Source organism: Eretmochelys imbricata, chromosome 9 (genome assembly GCF_965152235.1).
Source record: "Eretmochelys imbricata isolate rEreImb1 chromosome 9, rEreImb1.hap1, whole genome shotgun sequence".
NCBI classification, from domain to species: Eukaryota; Metazoa; Chordata; order Testudines; family Cheloniidae; genus Eretmochelys; species Eretmochelys imbricata.
In genome coordinates this window covers 67,057,533-67,084,281 of record NC_135580.1, presented here as the reverse complement: position 1 = coordinate 67,084,281, position 26,749 = coordinate 67,057,533, and the positions used below count along the sequence as shown (strand labels likewise).

The 26,749-nt window shown below is 39.6% G+C and overlaps 1 protein-coding gene across 3 annotated transcripts in view; it reads left to right on the top strand.

Annotated features, from left to right (window-relative positions):
* Window positions 1-26,749, top strand: part of DIAPH2 (diaphanous related formin 2) — an 837,317-nt gene that overhangs the window by 165,612 nt on the left and 644,956 nt on the right. For all 3 annotated transcript variants that reach the window (XM_077825677.1, XM_077825676.1, XM_077825675.1), the window contains 3 exons: window positions 640-748; window positions 6,275-6,385; window positions 23,133-23,251. In XM_077825677.1, coding sequence (XP_077681803.1) covers window positions 640-748; window positions 6,275-6,385; window positions 23,133-23,251 — 339 coding nt within the window. The remainder of the gene's footprint in view (window positions 1-639; window positions 749-6,274; window positions 6,386-23,132; window positions 23,252-26,749) is intronic.

Here is a 26,749-nt window from a genome sequence, read left to right as displayed (position 1 = left end):
CTGCGTACATATGGGACAAACCATTATGGTTTGTATGGCAGTAAATTATATGTTTTTAACCTGTTAGAATACTTGCAAAAATTAATGAGAGTAGATAAAGGTGACCAAATGGACCCAATAATTTGCTCTTAATTTTTAAAATGCCTTTGATAAGGTCCCTTGTCAAATAATTATATGGGAAGAGCCTAAGTCTCATAAATAACAACGTATTTCGGTTTAGATGAGTCATCATGAACAGCTAAATAACAAGCAACATATGTACATATCCAGTGTTGTTGCTGGTGTCCAGTCAAAGGTGACACTACTACTTAAGTGGCAAAGGATGCAAAATATTAAGTTTTTCTCTAAACTTGTACAATTGACTTTTAATCAAGAAGACTATTAAAAAACAAAACAAAACTCCTAACAGATTTCCCAGATATTGTGATTGAATTTTCATTTTGAAGTAGCCTAGGCATTCTGAAGTTATTTGAAGCTTTTATTTTAACACCCGATGTGGAATATCTAACATACAGTTTATTACATTCTTGTGTGGTTTGCAAGTGATCAGATCGATATTGAAAGGGGAAGACTGAAAGTAGATAAGCTCTATGGTAAACTGCGTATGAATTCCCCTCTCTCTCTCTCTCTCTCTCTCAGTCTGGACAAACTTTTAGGAGCTATAACGACTGCAGCTGAGAGAAATAACAGAGAACGTTTTTCTCCAGTTGTGGAAGGATTGGAAAACCATGAAGCTTTGCAGTTGCAGGTGGGTTTGCTGTATCTTGAACATGATCTAATTGTCAGATGTCTAAGTATAATAAAAAAGTGGTAACAAAATCAAATCAGCTCAACCGTTTTAGCATCTTTTAATTGTTTTGCTATGTAAATTTGTGCCTTTATATATTTCAATAAAAGAAAAATTTATTGTCGGGGTAATTAGGTAGATAAACTCAGTGGAAATTATTTTCCAGCAGTTAGAATCTATGAATACAAAATCAAGAAGACTTCAAATTCAGTAGAAATATTTGAAGAGCCTTGCAGACATACAATAATTAATTGGTTGTGTTAGACACTGCTTAATTAACATTCTTAGTAATAAAGGCAGTCTTGGAAAATTCTGGGGAACGTTGACCCTAGTATTACTGGCTGGTTTTGGATTTTGGCATGGTGTATCTCCTATCTACCAACAGATATGCTGAAAACAATTTTTTGTTTGCATGTTGTTTAAAAATAAAATAACTTAAAAAGAAATGTTAGATGATTAGCTCGTGACGGGAGCAAGTGCTTGGAACCCCTTTGGCCTTGCCTCCCCCTAGGAACTGCAGGAACATGTAGAGCTCGGTAGGTGAGCCTGCCAGCCCCCGCACCCCCCCCAGCACCAGTGGGGGTCCCAGGCTGCTTCCCGGACCCCTCCTCTGAGTACCAGCAAGGGTCCCAGGGCACCCGCCGCTGTCTGCCTACCCCGCAGCATCCGCGGTGACCCTGGACCACAACCCCAGAGCACTCATGGCCCCCTGGTCCAAGTTTTAGTTAGGGGTAGATAGTACAAGTCATAGACAGGTCATGGGCCGTGAATTTTTGTTTACTGCCCGTGACCTGTCCATGACTTTTACTAAAAATACCCATGACTAAAGCATAGTCTTAGTCATAATTGGAGGGGCGGTGGTAGATCCATAATAGACCATGTATTCCCTGGCCATTCCTTTGCTGCTATAGTTGTGTTCATGCTTGCTTGCTGGACACAGTAGTTTAAATCCATTAGGAGAGAGCTTTCCATTAAAAATTATGGTGTACTCTGTTTTTCAAGGACCAGCTGGTTCCCTGAACGACCCTCAAGTAACAACTAAATTTTAGAAGTTAGTGAATTACATACCTGCCGTATGCGAAAAGTCTATTTCCATTTTTCATTACATGTTTGACATTCTATTAATCACACTTCTCGCTTTCTTTATCCATAGAAAATACAAATAATTTTGTTCGTCTCTAAGGTGTCACAAGTACTCCTTTTCTGTTTGCCGATAAAGACTAATACGGCTGCTACTCTGAAACCTTTTAGCCCTCTGTCACAATTTCTAGGCAAAGTGCACTTCTGACCTCTTCTTGTGTATACATTTGTACTGCCAGTTAGGTCTTGAGTACTCCTCTCTTATGGTGGAATGGTATAATTCTCCAATTCTTAGACCAGGCCTTGCACAGTTAGCTCTCAGCATTGGCAAAACAAATCTTGTACCTTCATTGAAGACAGGATGTAGGATCCTTGAAACTAATAGCTTACCCCATTTTCTTTTTATTGCCAAAATGTTTCTTTGGGAGGCTGCTTATTTAGTCATGTGTTGCTTTCCTGTTGATTTCCCCAACAGCCCCGTGTTAAGCTAGACAAATAAGTTCGTGCAGCGAAGCCCCAGTATCCTAATGTATGGTGGTTATCTCACTGACCAGGTCACATGCAGTATTGAGAAAACTATAGATCAGTATTTCTAAATTATTACATGGCAGATTCATGTCTGTCACAACTACTGCTTTAGATACTGTGTTAAGTATTATACAGTACTGTAAGATGGGTTTTAGGATTAAATATATGTAGAAGCTGAAAGCATTTCATCAACTCCTGATCCCATAGACTTGCAGGATGGTTTTCTACAGGATATTTTCTATCATATTCTTCCACCATCCAACTCCATGTCGAGTTCATCTGCTCAGTGTTGATAGCCATTGCTAATATAGCTAATTGCTACTTTATATGCAGACTTGCTCTTTGACCCAAGACATGCAATACTGGTTTGGGAATTTTTTTAAGTCTTTGAAATACAGGGCATGGAATACAGCTGGTTCATAGCTTAGCAATTTTGTCTAAAGTGCTGGATTGGGATTTCAGAGCAAATGCCTAAGAAGAAAATAAGATATATGAAAGACATGAAGTGATTTCAGTGCAGCCACTGTTGCAGAGAACAGGCCGGGGTTGTGCTCATACTGGTTTGAAGAATTTAGCGTGTGTTGTGACTTTTTAGCCTTAACTAAAAGAAAATCCTTGGAATGGGTATCTGGATCGCTCACTTAACAAGAACTTTACAAGAGCAGTCGACTTAGACTGTGGGTTCAGAAAAGCGGCCAAACTGAGGGCTGCCGTGAAGCTCCAAGGCGAGCAAATTCGCCAATAAGCGCAAGACCCACCAAGGTGGAGCAGGAACTTTGTCACAGTACTTAAGGCTATGTTCCTGCCATTACTGCCAAACATGAACATAGTGTATGCAGTGGCAAGTGTCCAGATATGCTACAAGGTTTATCTGGTGTCTGGGAGATACTGCCACCATTAGGCAGGATGCCCCACGTCAGGCCACCCCCATGCTGCATTGCACTTTTTACTACTGTTACCAAGAGCAACATGCTCACTCTAACTGTTGCTGGCTAGAACTTGCTGCTTAGTCAGCATCCATTCTCATCAGCTACTCATGCCTCATTAGGTTTTGGTTTTCACCCCATTGGGATAGGTGGATTTCTGTGCCAAAAGCACTTTGTGTGCCATGGCAAGATGCCACCTTGCTGTCCACATTGTATACACCACTGTTTGTGTGCCACCTTGTAGCGTCTTTCCCCTCTTGATGCACCTGGACACCCAGGGGCAGTGTTTTATAACTCAGAATTAAAAAAAATTAAAAAAAGTATGACTCTAAAAAGCTATTTTTATAAAGACAAAGTGTATGCAAAGTACTATGAATTAAATGTTTTGTTTTGTTTTTCCTTTCTTCAACTCAAATGTAGTTAATTTAACTTAAATCTTACTTGGGGGGAAAAATGGCCATGGGTTGAAAACCCACATATGTGCCAAAGTAGAATCTGTGGGGTGGGGAGGGAAGGAAGTTACTTATTGATTTTTTTTTTTTTTTTTTTTTTTTTTAGTTTGGGAAACACAAAAATCTTCATTTGGCTCAAGTGCATTCAGATTGGTGTTTTTACATCCATCTTTTACCATTAAGCAGGCTAAATTGTAAAACAGGCAGAAAAGTCTTGCAGCTATCTTTTGCTTTCGCTTTCATGATAACTAAATATTTATGTATATGATCTCTACCTTTGTGGTTGTTTCGTGGTAGACTATAGGTAAGATAATTCAGTTTAGATAGCAGTTTGTTATTTATTGGCCATATCTGAGAACATAAAACCACCTAAATGAAAATTGTTAAATCAATACTTCTTCTCTACGCTTATTCTTTCAATGGTTAACCTCTCACAATATCCCCAAGTAAGTGTTTTATTATTTATTATTAATAATAATTTTTATTTTGCCAGCTGGAGAAACTCACCTAGTTTCATTACTTGAATATTCTGTAATGCATTTATGCATTGTCTATCAAATGAATATCTTCTATCATAGAATATTATTATCTTTGTACTACAGTCAATCATACAGATGTTACAAAGAAGTTCATTTTATAGGTTTTTTCCCATTTTTATTGTCTCCTTGATCCAAATATATACACTTGAGCAAAGGTACAACTGCAAGACTCATTAACTTGTTTCTGACAAAAATGTTCTTTACTTGTAATGTACTAACACAAGCCATTAAGCCAGAATTTCTTCTGGCAGAAACAATCATAGCAGATGGCACCTTTTCTCTCTATTAATTTCCGATTGGACATGTACTTTGGCTTGTTCAGTCATGTCATAGTTGTAACATAACAAGGATCATTCAAGCAAACACGATGATGTAGTTATGAGCTTGTACAGTATCCACAGCCTCTACCAACTTTCTACAGCTGTAGAGAAGGTTGCATTGCTCCAACCTTTTTTGTCCTTTTCAGTATAAATTTAACACATTCCTTAAGGTGTTTGATTAAAACTAAATGGTGAAAGTAATTAAAATTGAAAGGGTATTTTTAATCTGTTGCTTATTATTTTCCCTGGCTACTGTTGATTTTTATGTTGGTTCTGCTTTTACTTGCAGTTAACATCTTTCACCAAACCTGGAATTTCCCAGGAGTCCCCTTGCAGACTTAATGTGTATTAGTACTTTTGGCATTACATTATTGTCTGCCTTTTTAAAAAATAAATCAATTAAAATGCACAGCTCTTCAATTAAACTATAAGTAAGTAGCCTGAGACTTCAGGCATTTTCCAAAATGCTATGCAGGAGTAATGCAAGAGACACCTGGCAATTATCTTTTTGTTGATTGTCTTCTAATCTCCAGTTATCACAAAAATACTGGGAAGATGAAGCAAGTCCTCCAGCATGGACGACATTATCAAAAACAAAACTTGGACCCTTCATTAGCAATATAATTCTATATAGTCCCCATAGGTCTTAATGTAAGCATATGGACCAATATTTGCTATTGCATGTACCTGTTGAGCGTAGTTGTTTAACCATTATAATACGAATGAAACATAATGAATCTGCTTATAAACATCAGTGAATTATCTATATATGAAGAACATATTTAGGGGTAGCCTAAAGTGTTGCAATAGGACCATCACACTTGTTTTTAATGGGATGAATTTTTTGCTCTTCTGAATTTCATTTATAGATGTAAAAATGGCTATAGTATTTAGTTAAAAGCAAACGAAATAAAACACCATACCCAGTGAACAAAATGTTGGTATATTTGGCTACATTATGGATACTGCATGTAGATCAGGAGAAAAGGTGGAGGGTTATTTGTTGTCTTTGTGTAAAATTTCATTAAACTTATTTATAAAAGTGTCATTAAATTATAGTAAATGACAAATTTGTTCTAAATTTTAGCAGATAATATAATTCATATTATGCACTGTAATTATATATGAACTTCTCGTATAAACTGAAATCTTGTTGAAGTGTTCCCTAAATACATCACAGAGAGAACTTCTTTCAAAAACAATAGGTATTCACTGGGGAAAATCTCATTATATTTATCAAGGAATTAATTAAAAATCATACAGGCGTGCAAACAAAAAAAATAAAAACCAAAAACTGTAAACTTTTCCTCAAAGATTCGTGAAAGCATTAAGCTTAAAATCAGATGAACCTTTCAATGATTCAGTGCAGTTCAAACGGCCGTCCTTGTACATTTGTTACACTTATAAAGAAAATTATTTCAGCCATTGTAAAATTATTAGATGATAATGGATTTTAACTGTTATGGGTTCCAGACTGTTGCTGAACAATATGATGAGAAACGTCTTTGTTCTTTGCTATATGCCACTATATTGCATTAGTAAGTTTTTAAAATATTTAAAGGCAGAAAGGATTTATTTGCTTGTATGTAAACTGTGTGTGTGCTGAGAGAGATTTTTAGTAAGTTAATATTTCTAATTACAGGTGGCCTGCATGCAGTTTATAAATGCCCTTGTCACTTCTCCAGAAGATCTTGATTTTAGGATACACTTGAGAAATGAGTTCCTACGCTGTGGACTGAAGAAAATATTGCCAGTAAGTTGTTTCCACATGTTCACTACAGAAATTAAAATAATTATTATTAACCTCAAGACAATGTTATAAAACAAAAGTAAACCTGTCTGAGGCAGCCTGGTTGAATTTTAATGTTTCATTTAAATGTCAGATAAAGGAAAAGGTGAGGGAGAAATCACATCCCCAATAATGACTCTCAACACCAATAATGACCCGCCTGTCGAATCCATTTTCATTCTACTTCCTGCCTAATATTTTAGGTATTCTTTGCTTGTATTTAGGAGCTGGTAATATTTTAGTAGTTTTTAATAATTTTATTCTGAACACAAGAGATTATGCAAAAAAAAGAAAAGCAGTTAAGAGTTGATTTAGGAATCTTTCTTGCTTTTGCATATCAGCATAACACAATCAGAAATGAATTGGTCAGTTACTGTGACAGTCCTAACGGACTTAGTTTTCATTATGCACCATTTGTCAAATGAACTTCAATATATATCACTTTGAGAGCAGATAGTAATAGATCTGCTTTCCATTTAAAATTATTTCTACAATTCTGTAAAATCCCAGCTCTCCTGCTTGCCTTGACCCCTCTCCAATTTTATTAATTTTTTAAAAATCAGATAACAAAATCAGTGAGCCATTTAAACACTCTTTCTTGGAGAGGACAGATATTACAATGCAAATAATCCTAGTATGAAGATGCTATCATTAACTATTAACAGTAGGGCATCATAGCATACATGTGTCTGCTTTCTTGCTGCACTGTTTTCTATAAGTAATGGAATACAGTGTGAAGATGAGATACCTTTATCTAAAATCCTCTATTTTTTTATTATTGTACTTCATGAACTTTAATCTCTTGGTGTGCTTCAGCTGGCTCAGGTGTTGCGTTATGATGGCGCACAGTACTACTTTACTGTATCAGAAAATGGGAGAGAATGCATCAGGTGCCCTCCACCACATAAGAAGAATTTCGTTCTATATGGTGTTCCAGAAACTGACAGCCAGGATACATCTGGTTAATGCTGAATACAATCATAAGTACCTTCATTTGGATACATGTGGCCTTGGAATGCTGAATTAGGGTTTGACCCTTACCGCTGCCAGTCCAGAAATAATGGCTACCTTAAAAAAAAAAAAAAAAAAGAGGAGGGGCAAACAAAAGTTTTACTCTTTGGGGTAGGAAGGAGCCCAGCAATGTGGGTGTTAGGTCTGTCATGCATCGGATTTCTGTTGCTATTACTTTCGGAAGTGGAGCCTGTGCAGTGTTAGTGGGTATAGGTGCAGTATCCTGCTGCTTCTAATACTGTCAGCAGGACTCGATGTAGCTACATTGCTGATCCTCTTGCCACAGTGCTAATCAAGTACCTTCATTACTCTGAGCACCAGTAACAGCATGTAGATTTAAAAGTTTTGAGGTTTGGGACCACTGTTCACTTTTCACTCTCGGTTTAATCGAGAATTTTGATCTGCAGCTTCTGTTATCACACTCAAGTTCAAGATATTATCTCATTTTTATACTTCTAATTTTTAATCTTTTTTTGTTCAGGTGGATAACTGAAGGAGTTTTTCTAGTTAAATATTAAATGTACTCTGTTTTTTTGTTCTTTAAGCTGCTCCACTGAAGAAGTTTGAGGGACATTTTGCTTTTTCTAGCCATACTGTGAAGAGGCTTAAATATTCATTTTTTTATTTTTTTGAGTTTTGACAGTTTCCCAACAAATTTTAAAACTGTATCAGCCCCATATAACGATTTTTCATAGTTTCCTCCGCAGGTGAGAAATACACAAATCATGGTGGCTGAGCCTTTGAGATGGAAGGGAATAGCTTCTGACAAAATGAAGGTTATGTCCCTGAGCTTAGTTACTATGTTGGTAGTGATGAGTTCTTTGAGACCCTGGGACTTCATACTACTTTTAATAAGAGTAAATGCCTTTGATGGCCAACCTTGGCCAACTCCTGTCCTACCAGCATTACTTGAATCTTCCTTGAGTTCATTAGGGCTAGATGCTTTTTTGGTGGCTCATCTCATGCAGATTTGATGCCATTTGCTGGAAGAGACAGCTTGGTGTCATTGGTATGTTTCTAGTCATGGAGCTTGTGGGGTATCTCTGCTTCTCCAAGATTTCTCGTAGAGTTGGGAAGAACATAAGAGTACTGTAGTGTCTGCGTGTTGCAGTTCTCTGATCCTGTTGAAGGTAAATGATGGAATTCCTTGTTGTAACATCCACTAGCATCTTGTAAGTGCATCAGCTGCACCATGTCATTGACTACCAATGTTGGTAAATGCCAAGTCTTGGATTCTACATATGTGGTGATACAGTTTGAGTAGGAAGTGTAGGAGGGACACAAGGTGGCACAGGAGATTGTCCACATCAAGTGTTGTTTTTTGTGAGAACCAGCTGGAATATTGTTTTCTTTAGAGAAGTTAGTAAATAGTCCTTTGATGGTGACATTCCAGGTTTTGTATATAATGTGTCTAGTTTCCCTCCGCTAGCTTGCTACAAAGTGAGAAGGGATAGTGATAAGTTTAACAGGTCGTGGTCCAGCCATTCAAGTTTTCAGTGGTTTTGTGTGTGTTTGATGGTTATTCCCCTCCAGCTGAAGGCAGGAGTCCAAAATCTCAGATGTGGTGAGATGAGATTGGAAGATTTATGTGAAACAAAGAAGCTAAGTAAACAAGCCCAGATGTTCTTGCATGCCACCAAGTGAGATCTAGTCTGTTGGCTGAAAGTGGTTCAGAAGTGTCTGCTCTATTCAAACACTGTTATTCACAGCAAGGAGAAATATCAACCAAAAGACTTTGAGGAAGGCTGTTTGACCTTGAAAAGAAATTACTCTTCCGAAGCACTGTGGGCAATGTAATCTCTATATATTTCACCACAGCCATCATGGAGTGGATGATTGTACACTATGACGTTAGTGGCCAGCATAAACTTAAATGGGTCAAGGTAGGAACCACACTGCACAAAACTTTTCTGTCAGAAGCCTTTTGTGGCAGACAGTTTCCTTTATGCTGTGTGAGTTCTGTCAAAGCTGTGTCTTTGTGTCAAAGCAACACTGTTTCCAAGTCCCATGTGTGGCTGAGTTCCAGGACAAGCAGCAATTGACAACTACCAAAATGTTGGGTGAAGATTCATTTGGGGAACAAGTAGCTGGAGTGGAGGCAGTCTTCATCTGGCAAGCTAGCAATCTCTCTTCAAGCAGGCAGTTGGAGAGAATAACACTGGGTGAAATTAAATGGCCTGTTGTCCTGAGAGAAATTTAGTGGCCTGTGGTATACAGGAGTTCAGACTAGAATATGTATTCCTTCTGACCTTAGAATCATGTATTATTTTATACAAACACCTTTATAGAAGGAAGCAGTCTTTTCAGGCCTCTGTGGCAAGCAATTATAGCAGCCGTGAGGACCAGTGCCCTACAAGAAGATTTAATAGTTCTGGTGACCATAAGGAGAATTTGACCAGAGATCTATGACTGCTCCATCTATGTTAATCACGAAACCAGTCGAAAGTTCAGAACGCTCTGGAGGCAGATTTCTTCCATTGGGTCAAGAGTAGCATCTAACTGTTTGGGACAGATGTGTATTGGAAGTGGCACAAAATAGCTACTCAGTTTCTGAAATTCTACAGAAAAAGGTGTGTGTGTGTGTGTGTGTATAGGCTTGTTGAGAAACATCAGTTTAAGCACTGAGCTTGTCCCTTTCAGGTCTTGCCAGTTTGAATGGAATGGAATATAGACTTGTTTCCTTTCTGTGGCTCTAATGCTCCTAAAATTTTCAGGAGATAATGCTGCCTGCTTCTTGTTTACAATGTCACCCAAAAGTGAGAACATGGCACTTCTGTAGCCTGCGTTGCAAGGTATTTACCTGTCAGATAAGCTAAACATTCGTATGCCCCTTCATTCTTTGGCCATCATTCCAGAAGATATGCTTCCATGCCGCTGATGCTCATTTAAAAAAAATGTGTTAATTACATTTGACTGATCTCCTTGGAGGAGAATTGCATGTCTCCTGTTCTGTTTTACCTGCGTTCTGCTGTATATTTCATGTCATAGCAGTCTTGGATGAGGACCCAGTACACGTTCTTTTTAAGAACACTTTCACAGTAGATTTGACAAAATGCAAAGAAGGTACCAATGTGAGATTTCTAAAAATAGCTTCAGCACTTGACCCATGGTTTAAGAATCTGAAAATCTGAGAGGGACGAGGTGTTTCAGAAGACTTTAGAAGAGCAACACTCAGATATGGAAACTACAGAATCTGAACCACCAAAAAAGAAAATCAATTTGCTGGTGGCATCTGACTCAGATGATGAAAATGAACTTGTGTCAGTCTGCTCTGCTTTGGATTGGTATCCAGCAGAATCCATCATCAGCATGGATACGTCTCCTGGAACGGTGGTTAAAGCATGAAGTGACATATGAGTCTTTAGCGCATCTGGCATGTAAATATCTTGCGGTGCCTGTTACAAAAGTGCCATGTGAATGCCTGTTCTCACTTTCAGGTGATATTGTAAACAAGGAACAGATAACATTATCTCCTGCAAATTTAACCAAACTTGTTTCTCTGAGCGATTGGCTGAAGTAGGACTAAGTGGACTTGCAGGCACTAAAATTTCATAGAATAATAGAACTGGAAGGGACCTCAAGAGGTGATTGAGTTCAGTCCCTTGCACTCAAGGCAGGACTAAGTATTATCTAGACCATCCCTGACAGGTGTTTGTCCAACCTGCTCTTAAAAATCCCCAATGATGGAGATTCTACAACTCCCTAGGCAATTTATTCCAGTGCTTAACCACCCTGACAGGAAGTTTTTCCTAATGTCCAACTGAAATCGCCCTTGCTGCAATTTAATCCCAGTGCTTCTTGTCCTATCCTCAGAGGTTAAGAACAACAATTTTTCTCCCTTCTCCTTGTAGCAAGCTTTTATGTACTTGAAAACTGTTATCATGTCCCCTCTCAGTCTTCTCTTTTCCAGCCTAAACAAACCCATTTTTTTCAATCTTCCCTCATAGGTCATGTTTTCTAGACCTTTAATAATTTTTGTTGCTCTTCTGTGGACTTTCTCCAATTTTTCCACATCTTTCCTGAAATGTGGCACCCAGAGCTGGACACAATACTCCAGTTGAGGGCTAATCAGCGGGGAGTAGAGCAGAAGAATTACTTCTTGTGTCTTGATTACAATACTCCTGCTAATACATCCCAGAATGATGTTTGCTTTTTTTGCAAGAGCATTACACTGTTTACTCATATTTAGCTTGAGATCCACTATGATCTCCCAGATCCCTTTCCGCAGTACTCCTTCCTAGGCAGTCATTTCCCATTTTGTGTGTGTGCGCAACTGATTGTTCCTTCCTAAGTGGAGTACTTTGCATTTGTCCTTATTGAATTTCATCCTATTTACTTCAGACCATTTCTCCAGTTGGTTCAGATCCTTTTGAATTTTAATCCTATCCTCCAAAGCACTTGCAACCCCTCCCAGCTTGGTATCGTCCGCAAACTTTAGAGGAGAATTCTTGTTTTAGTCAGATATTCCAATCTCTTTCAACCCCTTGATTTGTTGGTTGCCATTGCCTCATTCTTCACTCATGAGCCATATTCCAAGTAAATCTCAAAGGAGTAATCAGTTAAGGCTAGTTTGCAGGTTATGTTAATGAGTCTAAATTGTTAACTTAGCTGGCAATAGATCATCATCTACCTTTTGCTCTTTCTCTTTTTTGCTCAGTTAACCTCAATCCAAAGTCCTTTTGTTTTCAGATATTTGAAACTTCAAGTGCTTTTTTACACATGTAACACTTCTGGTATGCATGCACCATATGCACTTGGGATCAGAATGCTTTGGCCAATAGTGTCAATTGACCATACCTGCTTCCTTGATGACCTTGAGCCCCTCCTCCCTCATGAGTATTAAGAGGGCCTGATGACCAGCTGGCTCTCAGTTCCTTTCAGTCACTTATGTCTGTGAAACAGACCAAGCTAGCAATCTCCACTTTTTCCCATTTGCATATTTTATTATGGTTCTGTATATTACTTATTTAGAGAAGACTTTTAAGTTCCTTTGACAGACTCAGATATTTCTGTATGAATTCTGTTCCAGGGTGTTTAGTTGTGATGCAGCACAAGAGAAGTCAAAACATCAGTCCTTCAGAAGTACTCAAAAGGAATCGGAGCTAAAAATATTGGACTTTTTAGAAGGGTTGTTCATCAGCTATCCTTCAGCTTCACAGAGTGAACTATCAGGCCCTTCTAATATGTTACAATATTCTTATGTAGAGCAATGTTACTCAAAGGAATTTAAATCTTTGTACAGGGTCAATTAATGGCTAAATCTCCCTACAAGCCCCCACTGATGCTGCTGAATGCTCAGGCTTGATGGCAGCCACAATTACTATGCAGTGTGCAACATAACTCCAGTTTTGTGGGTTGCTAGTAGAGGTTCAAACTATGCTGGAAGGACCTCCCCTTTGTAGCAAGAATGTTGATACAGAGCAGAAAGCAGTCTGCGAGGACAAGTGATTTTAAAAAAATGGAAGCATGTCATCCTTGGCTTACCAACATCACCTTTCCCCGTAAGAGACTTGAATCTTTCATATCCTTTAGTATCTTGATAGATAAGCTTAGCAACAAACCACATGTTTTTAAGGTTATTACATGTTCATTTGACTATTTTTGCACATCCACCAATTCAATACCATAGAGTTTTTTCTCACCCTTCAGTCAAAAAGTTTGTTAAAGGTCTTCTGAGAGTTTTTCTCTGATAGACAGCCTCTTTCCACCCCCCAAACCTTGCGATCTTAATGTTATACCTACCAGTCTGATTGGACCTCCATTTGCATTATTAGCTTCATGCTTGTTACTCCATTGTTATGAAGATGGTCACCTTCTTCTTCTTTCCCTTATCCCATCAACTGCAGTTGGGTCATCTTTCAAGCATCTGCCATCATCTATCAGAGGCAGCCCTAAGATCCACTTGCTTACCTCTTTCTTTGATGCAGTCTATCCATCTCTTCCTCTGTTCTGCTTGGACATCTTTCCTACCACCCTCTCCTGCTGTGCTAGCTTCACCAGGTTGCCTCGTTCATCCTCTGCATGTGCCTGAACCAGTGAAGTGGTGCTTCCTGGATTTTGTTAAGCACCTCATGGATTTTGACTTCCATTTTTAATTTTGAAATCTGTCTCTTCATGTAACTCCTCATGGTGTGAAGACATTTCAAGCATCTCTGTATTGAACCTGCAGTCGCTTTATTGCCCATGCTTCTGCTTGATACAACATTGTCGGGTACACCGTTGTTTTACACGGTTGGGCTTTTTGTCTAAGTGGCGTATGCTTGTCATACACTGCTCCTGAGATGTTGTTGCATGGTTTTCCAGCGCTCCCCTAACTGGATTGTATTTCATGTTCAGTCTTGCCATTTGCCATGACCCAGCAGTCAAGGAACTTGAACTGTTTAGTATGATTTAGTCTTACTCCACTAATCTCTGTGCCCACGTGACCTCAGTCTTAGTCGTGCTCATTTTCATCCCAGATCAGTTTAGCTGGTCATACCACTGGTTAACCTTTTCCTTTTGAGGATGCCCTTATTGCTATTTTGTCTGCATATAGCATCTTCTTGCCTTTTCCCACTGGTAGCTGCCTGCTGACATAGTCTGTCAATATGATAAACAGCACACCTCTGGTGTGGTCTGACTTTCAGTTCAGAGACTTGTCATTCCAAAGTGTGTTCAGATCTCTGTTTTGGGTGATATATAGAGGCAGTCACCATAGTTTTTAGATTCTCAGGTATGCCACACTTCCTCGGCACTGATGCGACGATCCTTCTGTCCACTTGATCATATTCCTTTTTTAGGCCTATGAAAGCCCAGAAGCTATCTTGTTGGTATCTTTACCGGATTAGACATGGCATCTGTAGTTACTCATTGTTTCCTAAAGCTGAACTGCTTTTGTTCACGGAGGGGTTCCACCATTCTCCTAAGCCTAGGGTCCAGAATATCTTCCAGTATCTTTACACCATGTTAAAATAGTTTTATTCCTCAGTAGTTATTCTTATGTATGGGAACCAGGAGAGACTTGCACCAGTTTTCAGGAATTTTCTTGTCTTGCCACATGGCTTTAACCGATTGGCTTATCCATTTTATGCCTCTTTCATCCAAAACTTTCACCAGATCTGCCATCACTTCATCCGGTCCCACTGCCTTACCATTTTTTATTTCCTAAACTGCATTTCTCTTCTCCTCCATTACATCAGGACTAAGCTCACTTGTTGACAGCTCTGGAAAGCTCGTTTTAGGCATTCTGAATGTATTGTTTCCACCTCTCCTTCACTTGTTCAGGTGTTACGAGCAGTCTCTCCCATCATCATTTACAAATGGCATTACCTTTCGGCAATGCTGTAGATCTTTTTGCCAGCCAGCTGTGGGTCATTTAAAAGCTCGACATATGAATTGTTGAGGGCATTCTCTTTGGCCTTCACTGCCCGCTTGTTAGCTCACTTAGCTTCTTTTATATTTGTTTTCATTTATGCTATATGGATGAAGATGGCGTTCATCATTGCAATTACATCGGTAAGCAGGGTCTGTGAATTGCAAGCTCTGATGAAGGAACCCCTGTACATGATTTTTCACAAGGATAAATTCACACTCCACTCACATCCTAAACATCTTCCTAAAATAATCAGATTTTAATTTAAATCAGTCCATTCACTTATCCATGTTTCCCTCCAGAGACTGATTCAACTAAGGGTAAGGCTGCTGCACATACTCTGCATGTCCTCTGATCTCTGTTGCTTTATTTGTCTAGAACAAAGCCATTCAAGCAGTCCCCTAGGCTATTTATTTCTGTTGTTGAGAGATCCAAGAGTTAGGCAGTTTCAACTTGGAGGATCTCTAATTGAGTGTCACATTACATGAAGCTACATTATGAGGGGGCCAATTTAGAACTCCCAGGTCACGTTAGGTCACATTCTTGCAGAGCACAGGCCACATTTTCAGCCTCTCTTAGGCCTTGTCTACATTAGAGGGAAAAGACTATCTAAGCTATGCAATTTGAGTTACATGAATAGTGTAACTCAAGTCAATGTAGCTTAGACCTACTTACAGAGGGGTCCAGACTACGTGAAGTCAACAGCAGATGCTCGTCCGTCGACTCCCCTTACTCCTCTTCTTGATCCGGTGGAGTACAGGAGTTAACGGGAGCGCGATCTGTGGTCGATTTAGCACATCTTCACTAGACATGCTAAATTGACCACCGATGTATCGATTGTCATGCGGCGATCCCCTGGTAAGTATAGACGAGCCCTTAGGGGAATGCCTGTAGCTGATATATGTAGGACTTCTACTTGGAATAATACATGTAGTTCGACTAGCCATTACTCTTTAGTTCAGGCATCTTTTTCAGCTCCCCAGTTTTGGAGGGCTGCTTAGCAATCTTCGTTTAGACTCGTGGAATCTCCTCTGTCTATTAGATGGTGCTTGGGAGTCACAAGAAGTGGAACATGTGAACAAGTACTTGAAGAAAAGAGGAAAGTTGCTTCCATTTCGTAACTGGAGTTCTTCCAGATGTGTTCCACAACCTGACCTCTTTTCTTCACTACTATCAAGTCTAATATTCTGATTTGGTAGAGGTGCAGGAACTGAGAATTGCTTGGTTGCCCTGCCTCCTTTATACCCCGAGGTGGGAGGTGCTTAAGGTTATCAGGGAGTTGGTGTGACCAATGGACACTTGCTGGCTAAAGTGCACAGGGCACATGCACCTGGATGTGGAACACATCTCAGAGAATTCCAGTTATGAAGGGTAAGTGACTTCCCTTTACAAAACTAGATAAAAAGTTGCCAGAAACAATAGGATTAATTCTTTTAAGAATATCTCAAATCAGCATCATTACTTGAAAACTGTTGTGCTGATTAACTATTTTCTTTCATGATAAGTAATAACAATTCTTATCAACCATTTTTACATAGAAATTATCCAATGGATAACTGAGGGAACAGAAAAATAAGTACCTTTCTCGAACATACAATAAACTTCCTTGCTATAACTTGATTCAATGTCATCTGAGAGTAGGTAATACACCATTGTTTTAGTAAAAAATCTTGCTGTCGCAACAAAGTGTAACTTTTTATCTTAAGATCAAAGCTTGGAGTTCTAGGCAGAAAGGACAGATGATTTTGATGCAATTTTTCATGTCATTTCTTGTTTACTGATCTTTTGATGGATCAAACTTGTTCCTAGCATAGTAAGCTACAGTTATGATATTCAGTTACCTTGAAATAGCTTAATGTATGCCAATGTCATAAGAAAGATATTACCATAAGAGCATTTCTAGGCTAAAACTAGTGTTGAATATGAAGGTGCTCGTTCATACCTTGTTCAAGTTGGATTGGTGTGGGTTCATTATTAACTGTTTTCCCACTAAGCTTCTGAAATTAACTCCAGTTTCTGTAGAATTCGATAAGAAGGGATGTCATTCAGACTAAAGCCTCCCATCACTTTACACCAGACCTGAAAGAGCCCCTTTGGCTCCAGATTAAATAATATTTTAACTTTAAAGCATCATTAATTATGTTGGTATACAAATGTGGAATGACTTCTAATTGAGAGTAGTTAAGGTTGACCTCTACACTCAGCTGTGATTATATTTGTGGAAAATATCAGGATCAGATGACCTCTTCTACTGCCAAGTCCTGCACATGCATTTTCTCTCTTGTGGAATTTCTTGACTCCACCATTCAGATGTGTAAGAAGTGGGCACGCTTTTAAATCAAGCTTTAATTTATTATCATTGCTTGGACTTCTGTTTGTTTTTAGGGATTTGACTTTGTATTGCTCCATGGTAAATGTCTCTGATAGTACCAAGGCCACTATATATAAAGCAGATTTGTGGGTAGATTATGACCATAATTTTATTTTACACAATTAACGACAAGCATTACTGGTTTCTCAGCCCTTCAAAGGCAGTTTAATATTGCATAAGTCCTTCCAAAGGTATTGATGGAGAGCCATAGTAATAAATTGGTCCCCCTGCCAATGTCTGTCTTCTGCTTTCATCTCAGTTGAAACATGACATAAACTGGATCTGTTCCCTTGGAAGTTACTTTCCATTTAGAAGAGCTATAATTTTTTTTCTTTTGACACCACCTGATGAAATGACTCTATTTCCAAAGGAACAATATTGAAATAACTTGTTTCCTGCATTTCTGTGTGTTATTCCTTTGGACTCATGCTTGAGGCACAAATTAAAGCTCATTCAACCAGAGCTGAGGCAGGGACAGTAGCCAGCCTCGGGTCAAATTTCACCAGCTGAGATTTGCATGGGAGCTTCTTGGAGTTCATTGCACATTCGCCAGGAAGATTATTGCCTTTGAACTGTGTTCAGAAAATATTTTAAATTAGGTTCAGGATCATATATAGACAGTTTCTGAAATTAGAATCTTATGGGTATCTTTGTGCCTATTTATATCACATTCTTTTACATCTGGCACTCTGGATTTCTCCTATAAACAGGAAACACGTGCATATTTTTTAAAAATTTATGTTTTCACTAGTTTCTTATTCTTGTTCTTGTAGATTTTATCTTAACTCGTTATGTCTCAGATTTATAAAAATGTCTGAAGCTTTGTTTCTTGAAAGAAGATCTGGAGAATACAGTATTTGTATTGAAAGAAATGAAAACTGCCATGTATAATTTACTGGGAGAAAATCTACCTAGGTCCTTATCCATCAGTTACTCTCCTGGTGCGACCCTTTTTTAGGTTACTGTAGTTACAGTTAGTCAAAAACTGGGGGGAGGAGGGGAGTTACAGCATTCTGCTTATATTAAATAATCCCCTTATGATGGTCCCAAGGCATAAAACGTATGACAATGCTAATACTGAAAAATAGAATACTGTATGTGTCACAAGTGCACTTTGAATGTGTACAGCTTAATGTAATTGCAAAATCCAGTTAAAATGCACCAACAGTGTAATAAAGATCCATAGTTTTTGTAACCACACACATTCCCTTCCTTTTAAGGAAAAACTTACTGTATTTATTTCATTTCTGTGTGGATTTTTAATACGTTAACATCTCAGGGTTTAATTTTTGCAGCAGGTATGCAGAAACTATTTACATATGCATTAAGAAATTAATGTAATATATAAATGTCTCCCAACAAAACCCTGAGGATCTATTTTACCTATGAGATTTGACAGCTGACTGACAGCTGAAGTGAAATGTGATATTACATTTCATATGCAAAAGAAATTGAGGTCTGGATAAATTGGTAGTTGTGCATTAAGTGGTTTGGGTGTGATAAACTGTGTATTAATGAAAAAAGAAAAGGAGTACCTGTGCCACCTTAGAGACTAACAAGTTTATTTGAGCATAAGCTTTCGTGAGCTACAGCTCACTTTGTGCCACAAGTACTCCTTTTCTTTTTGCGAATACAGACTAACACAGCTGCTACGCTGAAACCTTTGTATTAATGGTGATCTGACAATTTTTATTTTGATTTTTAATTTTTTTTTAATTAAATATTTTAATTTTTTTTTGTTATATGGGAATGTTCTGCATTAAGTAGAAGTTGAACCTTAATATCAAGTCAATGACCATCTGAAAAGTGCTTTTCTGGGGTAATCTGATATACTACATCACCAGGGTAGTTTATGCTTGCCATAATTTTGATTTTAAAATGTGTTGAGCTGAGCAATCAAATTCCCCAAGCAATAGTAGTGTGAAAAGTTGTTAGTGTAGACAGGCACTAGCCTCTGCATTTAATAAAATGAGGAATGCTTATGTGAGAGATAATAGAGCATTTGTTTCTGGCCTTAAGAAGACCAATGTCCGGTCAGACTTGTAGTATTTGCTTCATACTACACTGTATTACCCAAAAGTGAAAACTTCACTTTGAGACTAAAGGAAATTTATAATTACCAGGCTCAATACCTGCCAGAAATCTAAAAAATTAGTTGAAAATAAATGCTCATGAAAATACGATAAACCCTATATATTCCCCGAAACTAAAACTCAGGGGGAAAAGTATTGATACCTCAGTACACCATGCTAGCCTCACCAAGCAACATGGGACAGATACTGTTCTCTGAGAGGTTTGGGAGGCAATAGATAAAGCAGTGTGTGCAAAGTTAAAAACACAATAGGTCAGTGATATTCAGATTGAGGCTCGGGAGCTGCAAGTGGCTTTTAATATGTCTCCTGTGGCTCTTTGCAGTACATGATATTAAAACATGGTGTGATTTAATTATTAATCACGAGTCTATCTAGATGTCTTGAGAAATCCACAACTATTTTTAATGTTAATTGTAGTTCAGTATGGTCATGAAATGCTATGTAAATATCAGTGTTGCCATAAATTATGCACAAATTAACTCATTGCACGTTAAGTGGTGTAGGAGCTGTTATCAGGCTGTTCGGAAAAAGTGTGCATTCCTTTAAGGGAGAGGGAGCCAGGACATGACTTTCTGCTGCAGACCAGGTTAGCCTAGGACATAAGTATGACCATACTGGGTGAGACCAAAGGTCCATCCAGCCCAGTATCCTTTCTATGGACAGTGGCTAATTCCAGGTGCCCCAGAGGGAGTGAACCTAACAGGTAATGATCAAGTGATCTTTCTCCTGCCATCCTTCTCCACCGTCTGACAAACAGAGGCTAGGGACACCATTCCTTACCCATCCTGGCTAATAGCCATTAATGGACTTGACCTCCATGAATTTATCCAGTTCTCTTTTAAACCCTGTTATAGTCCTACCCTTCACAACCTCTTCAGGCAAGGAGTTCCACAGGTTGACTGTGTGCTGAGTGAAGAAGAACTTCCTTTTATTTGTTTTAAACCTGCTGCCCATTAATTTCATTTGGTGGCCCCTAGTTCTTATATTAGCAGAACAAGTAAATAACTTTTCCTTATTCACTTTCTCCACACCACTCATGATTTTATATACCTCTATCATATCCCCCCCTTAGTCTCCTCTTTTCCAAGCTGAAAAGTCCTAGCCTCTTTAATCTCTCCTTATATGGGACCCCTTCCAAACCCCTAATCATTTTAGTTGCTCTTTTCTGAACCTTTTCTAATGCCAGTATATCTTTGTTGAGATGAGGGGACCACATCTGTATGCAGTATTCAAGATGTGGGCGTACTGTGGATTTACATAAGGGCAATAAGATATTCTCAGTCTTATTCTCTATCCCTTTTTAAATGATTCCTAACTTCCCGCTTGCTTTTTCTGACTGCCGCTGCACACTGAGTAGACATCTTCAGAGAACTATCCACGATGACTCCAAGAACTTTCTCCTGATTAGTTGTAGCTAAATTAGCCCCCATCATATTGTATGTACAGTTGGGGTAATTTTTTCCAATGTGCATTACTTTACATTTATCCACATTAAATTTCATTTGCCATTTTGTTGCCAATCACTTCGTTTTGTGAGATCTTTTTGAAGTTCTTCACAGTCTGCTTTGGTCTTGACTATCTTGAGCAGTTTAGTCTCATCTGCAAACTTTGCCACCTCGCTGTTTACCCCTTTCTCCAGATTTATGAATAAGTTGAATAGAATTGGTTTTAGGACTGACCCTTGGGAACACCACTAGTTACCCCACTCCATTCTGAAAATTTACCATTTATTCCTACCCTTTGTTCCCTGTCTTTTAACCAGTTCTCAATCCACAAAAGGATCATCCCTCTTACCCCATGACAACTTAATTTACATAAGAACCTTTAGTGAGGGACCTTGTCAGAGGCTTTCTGGAAATCTGAATATACTTTGTCCACTGGCTCCCCCTTGTCCACATGTTTGTTGACCCCCTCAAAGAACTCTAATAGATTAGTAAGACGTGATCTCCCGTTACAGAAACCATGTTGACTTTTGTGCAACAATTTATGTTCTTCTATGTGTCTGACAATTTTATTCTTTACTATTGTTTAAACCCAATTTGCCCGGTACTGATGTTAGATTTTCTGGTCTGTAATTGCCAGGATCACCTCTAGAGCCCTTCTTAAATATTCGTGTTACATTAGCTGTCTTCCAGTCATTGGGTACAGTAGCTGATTTGAAGGACAGGATACAGATCATCATTAATAGTTCCGCAATTTCACATTGGAGTTCTTTTAGAACTCTTGGGTGAATGCCATCTGGTCCCGGTGGCTTGTTACTGTTAAGTTTCTCAATTAATTCCAAAACCACCTCTAGTGACACTTCAATCTGTGACAATTTCTCAGATTTGTCACCTACAAAAAACAGCTCAGGTTTGGGAATCTCCCGATAGCATTGATAGCATTTCTGAGAATTCCAGAGATAATTGATAAATCATTATCATAGCAGTATATAATCATAAAAAATTCTTCATTGATGTGAAGAATTGTCTAGTATTTAGTTGAGATGTTAGACAAATAAAATTGTTTAACAATTGCAAATGTTATATCTTCAACAAATGAATTAAATATGTATATTCTGAGAATGGCTAGGTAGTAATAAAGAAAAGCCTGGATAACACTTTCTAAAGCATTTGAATGATTTAGGCTCCTAAGTCCTGTTTTAAAAAGTGATTTAGGCACTTCAGCTTTTCAGTTTCATTGAAAGTCAGGAAGTGTGTAAATTACTCCCAAAGTGAGTTAGACTCCTAAGTCATTAAATCCTTTTGAAAATTGTACCTCAAATCTATAAGGGCTTAATTACAGAAGTTATTAGAGTGTTTTGAGAGGTTGGTTCTCATGGCCACAGTGAAATAGCTTAATCAAAGCCTTGAACTTCCTATATAATATCTGTGGAAGCAACAGAAGTATTATTCATCTCGGTCAGGTCTGTTTCATCTAACTATAGACTCCACATTGCTGACATTTTCCTTTTAGACTCCATACCTAGTCATCTTACTCTCAGTCGACTTCACCATCTTTGAATATTCCCCACTTGTGATTATTGAATGGCTTTTGAAAACTGCAACTTGAATGGAGACATAGTAAAAGACAATCAAGCTGATATATTAATCTCAAAAATCTCTAGCGTGGCATGCTGTGAAAATGTTGAGTTAGGGAGAAAAAAAGTTAAATATTTGTGGTGCATGTGCATTAATGTAATGTATTAAAAAAAAAAATCAATGACTGAGGTTTTAGGTAGTAATTAAACATCAGTTTGAGGGGAAAACTATTGTATGGGCTTCAAGAAGTACCGTGCAGGAAATCAAGCTACATAGTTTGGGAAATGTAAAGCTTAAAACACACGCACAAAAAAAAACCCTTATTTTTTTATTATACTTTTTTGGTAATCCTACAGCAATAATGTTGTGTACAAAAACAAAAATAAAATAAAAAGTTCCTGCCATACTTGGGACTGTTGTACTTGAATATATCAGTATGTTTTTCTCTATTAATGTTGTTTGTTCTTATCACTATTTGTCAAAGGGACATATACAAATGTCTTAACCACATGCTTCCTTCGGGTGTCATGTAATACTGTTTTCTTGCTTGAACTAGTGTGTTAAAAATGAAAGTATTAGCAATTAGTTTACTGTATTGATCTCCTGAAACCTGTAGGTAAAGAAAATCTCCTGTCTAAAACACACATAAGAGTAGAAAGCTAGAAGCAGTATTCTTGCCATAAAGTCTTCTCTCTTCAGAATCAGACAATGAGCTGTAACCTGTTAGGTTTTTGGTTCTTTTTAAAACAAAGTTTAATCGGTCTTCTGGTCAGTTCTATCTTGTACTAATGTATTTACTGAAGGAAAAAATTCTGCTTAAAAAGGATGACAAACGTGGTTTTGAAATGTGCCTTTTGAAAACTAGGACCTAAAAGAGAAAGAAAATGAAGAACTTGATATTCAGTTGAAAGTGTTTGATGAAAACAAAGAAGAAGACTTAATTGAATTGTCACATCGTCTCAATGACATCAGAGCTGAAATGGAATATCCTTTTAAAAACTCACTAATTTATTTTAATTTTTATGTATATTCTCTGTAAATATGTAATAAAAGATTCTAGATTAAATTGATTGGTTGCCACAGTTAAATTATGGTCTCTTGGGTCTATATGTTTCAGGTAGTTTTATGTTCCGGTAGCTTTAATTTGAAAAAGTGTTACATAAAGGTACCAATACACATAAATGCATGTTACCGTGTATACTTGATTATAAGCTGGTTCATTTATAAGCCGAGACTCGCAAAATGGATAAGTAAAAATGGAAACTTTTTATGACCCATTCATAAGCCGACCCTGTAATTCAGGGGTCAGCAAACTTTGGCTCCTGGGCCATCAGTATAAGCCGCTGGTGGGCTGAGAGGGTTTGTTTACCTTGAGTGTCTGCAGGCACAGCAGTAAACCTAAGTAAACAAAGTGTCCCGGCGCGCCAGCTGCTTACCCTGACGGGCCAGTACAGCAACTGATGGGGAAATTCTTTTGTGGGGAGAAGCTGGGGGTCAAAGTAACCACCCCCTGTGACCACCCCCCACGACCACCCCCCACGTGACTCCACCCCTAGTCAGGGACCTCCACACTCATATCCCATCCCATCCCTTCCCACCTTATCTGAGGACAGTCAGGGGAGACTGTCTCTGGCTGGAGCTGCTCCAGCAGGCTTGGCAGTGTGGCCTCAGCCTGCTCCAGTGGGCCAGGCCAGGTGGCATGGCCGCAGCATGTTCCAGTGGGCTGGGCTGGGTGGCATGGCTGCAGCGTGCTCCGGCAGGCCAGTTGGCGCGGCTGCAGCCTGCCAACGCTGGAGCTGCAGCTGCTTTGGAGGCTGGGGGGAGAGCAGCGTGGCCAGAAGTGGAGAGACTCTGGCCCCACCTCTTCCCTTCTGGCTGTGCTGCTTCTCCTTGCTCCCTCTTTTGTGGGGAGGGACTGTGTCCCACCTCTCCCTCTCTATACCCGTTCATAAGTTGACCCCCTTCTCTGATGGTTCCCTTTTTTACTAAAAAAAAATTCGGCTTATGAACAAGTATATACGGTAGTTTACAAGTCATGAAGGGAAAGTAATCTTTCATGAAAAAGGACCTTTCATTAAACCAGTAATTTTGCTCTGTCAGGTAATGATTCTTATAGATTAAGAAAATATACAATTAGTAAAAAAAATTATGCCATTCAGTTCATGAAGCCAAAAGCTTAATTTTTTTGTGGTATTCAGGGGGTGTTTTGTGTAGACAATAGACTGCTCTTTTATTAGATGATGAACTCATTTTTACAAATGCAAAATTCTTTAGTGTGTTTAACATGTTATGCACTCCTGAACGTCAGGCATGTCCTTTAACATTTACACACACAGATCTTATCTAACTTTCACTGGTATAATAGGTTGTGATATGGGGACATTCTTAACCTTATGTTCCAAAGTGCCAGCCGTATTCTTGCCCCTTTCTAGTTGATGCCAGTAAACTCATCACATGTGTATGTGGGTAAAGACTCTGGGTGTGATTTTCAGCTGCCCTTGGGTAAATCAATTGAAGGTATACCTACATAAAACTGGTGTGAAATCAGAAATAGGCATTTAGTTTGCAGCTTTATGGAAAATTTCAGTTTCATCTGGAATGAAAAAAGTTAACTCAAATACAGAAGTTCTTCTTTGAGTGCTTGTTCACGTCCATTCCACAGTAGATGTGCGCGCGCTATGTGCACGAGTGTTGGAAACCTTTCCTCTTAGCGGCTCCCATCAGGCCGGCGGGCCTCCTGAGTGGCACCACTGCGCCGTGCATATATACCCCTGCTGGCCCGATCCCCTCCAGTTCCTTCATACCGTCCGTGGCGGCTTTGGAACAACCTCTCTCTCGTAGAAGAGCAGTCCCTTAGCCTTTGGAGTAGCTGTTATCAGTTAGTTTACATACAGATTGTGGACACTTAAGTTATTAGGTGCTTGGAGGCCTCCAGCACCTGTCCCGGGCCGCGGGGCAAGCCGCAGGCCCACGGCTTCAAGGCTTGTGCCATGTGCCCCAAACCTATGCCAGTTAGCGACCCCCACGACTCGTGTCTACATTGCCGGGGGGACGGACATCAAACTGAAAGGTGTAGGATTTGCAAGCCATTTAAGCCAAGGACAAGGAAAGAAAGAGACTTTCGTCTAAAGCAATTGTTGATGGAGGCTGCATTGCAGCTGCTGGGCCCGGAGCGCCTGACGCTGGCTCAGGTTTCCTCGGTTCATAGTGCCCCGGAGCCATCGAGAAACCCAGCACTGGCTAAGCACTGTAAACTGTTGGCCCCAGACCGCCAGGCTAGGCCCCAGCACTGATCGTGTTCCCTGGTGCGGCCCCCGGCGCAGCCTAAAGGAAGACGTGGTCGTTCCCCGCACAGGAGGCCGGCGCCTCCCAAGGCCCCGAGTGCTGACAAGAGAGAGAAGGCTGCGGTACCGGCGCTGACGCAGGCGATCCTGGCAGCACAAGCCCCACCAAGCCCAGACCTAAGTGAGCTCCGTGTGGAGAATGGGCTCGGGGGCATAACAGATCACCCCTCTACGCCTGGCACCTTTGAGGCTGCGAAGGACCTCATCGAGCTGTCGGCTGCGAGCCCCCTCCCATATGGTGAGAACCGTCCGGTGCCCATGTCTCAGTTGCTGTCGAGAGGGTAAGCCGGCAATGGTGTGCTGCTCTAAGACACCGTCCCGGCATGGCTCCGGGAGTTGGTTCCGGTTGAGCTCCGACTCTGCAGACTCGCACTTGCCAGCGGCCCAGAAGGAGCTTTTGGCATCGGCAGCAGTTTGATGCGAGGAAGCACCAGAAAGGGCACACTGCTCTCAAGCACTGCCCAGAGACCGGCACTGGGAGGAGTTGAGACGGCCCTCACCAGAGGTCTCCCGCAGACGGTCCAAGGAATGGTATCTGGTACTGGTCCCGCTCAGCTTGGAGCCACTCTTTCGAAGAACAACAGTTATGAGAAAGTAAGTAACCGTTTTTTACCAGCAATTCCTAGGCCTAACTATTGCCATGCCAAGCTGCTTCATACATAGTTCTAAAAATGAAGCTTGACCCCCAAAACGAATGTGACAAATATCTGAGCAAGTCCCCCCCCCGCCTGCTCCATTCCTTCTCTAAGCATGGGAAATGGGATATTGGCTTACTTACCTTATTTACCATTGGAGATGCTGTCTGCTACAGAGACAGCCACATGCATCTGTATAACTCCAACATTCAGGCTAACAAAGCTGTGCACTGGATATCACTGTCCGGCCCTAAATAAGGGAAGTGCTCCCAGTTATTTCCCGATTCATGCCCATAGAAATCAACCCTTTCCAACATGTGCCACACGGGATTGGTATGGTGAACTGGCACCCCTTGCATTACTGTGTTGTTCTTTAGAATCTCAGCCCTTTTTTAAGCTGTTAAGATGGCAAAGAAAACTTCACAAATGTATAATGAGTGTAACCAATGCCAGGAGGACTACATGAGTCTGCAGAAAGCTGAGAAGAATGCCTTCAAGATGTG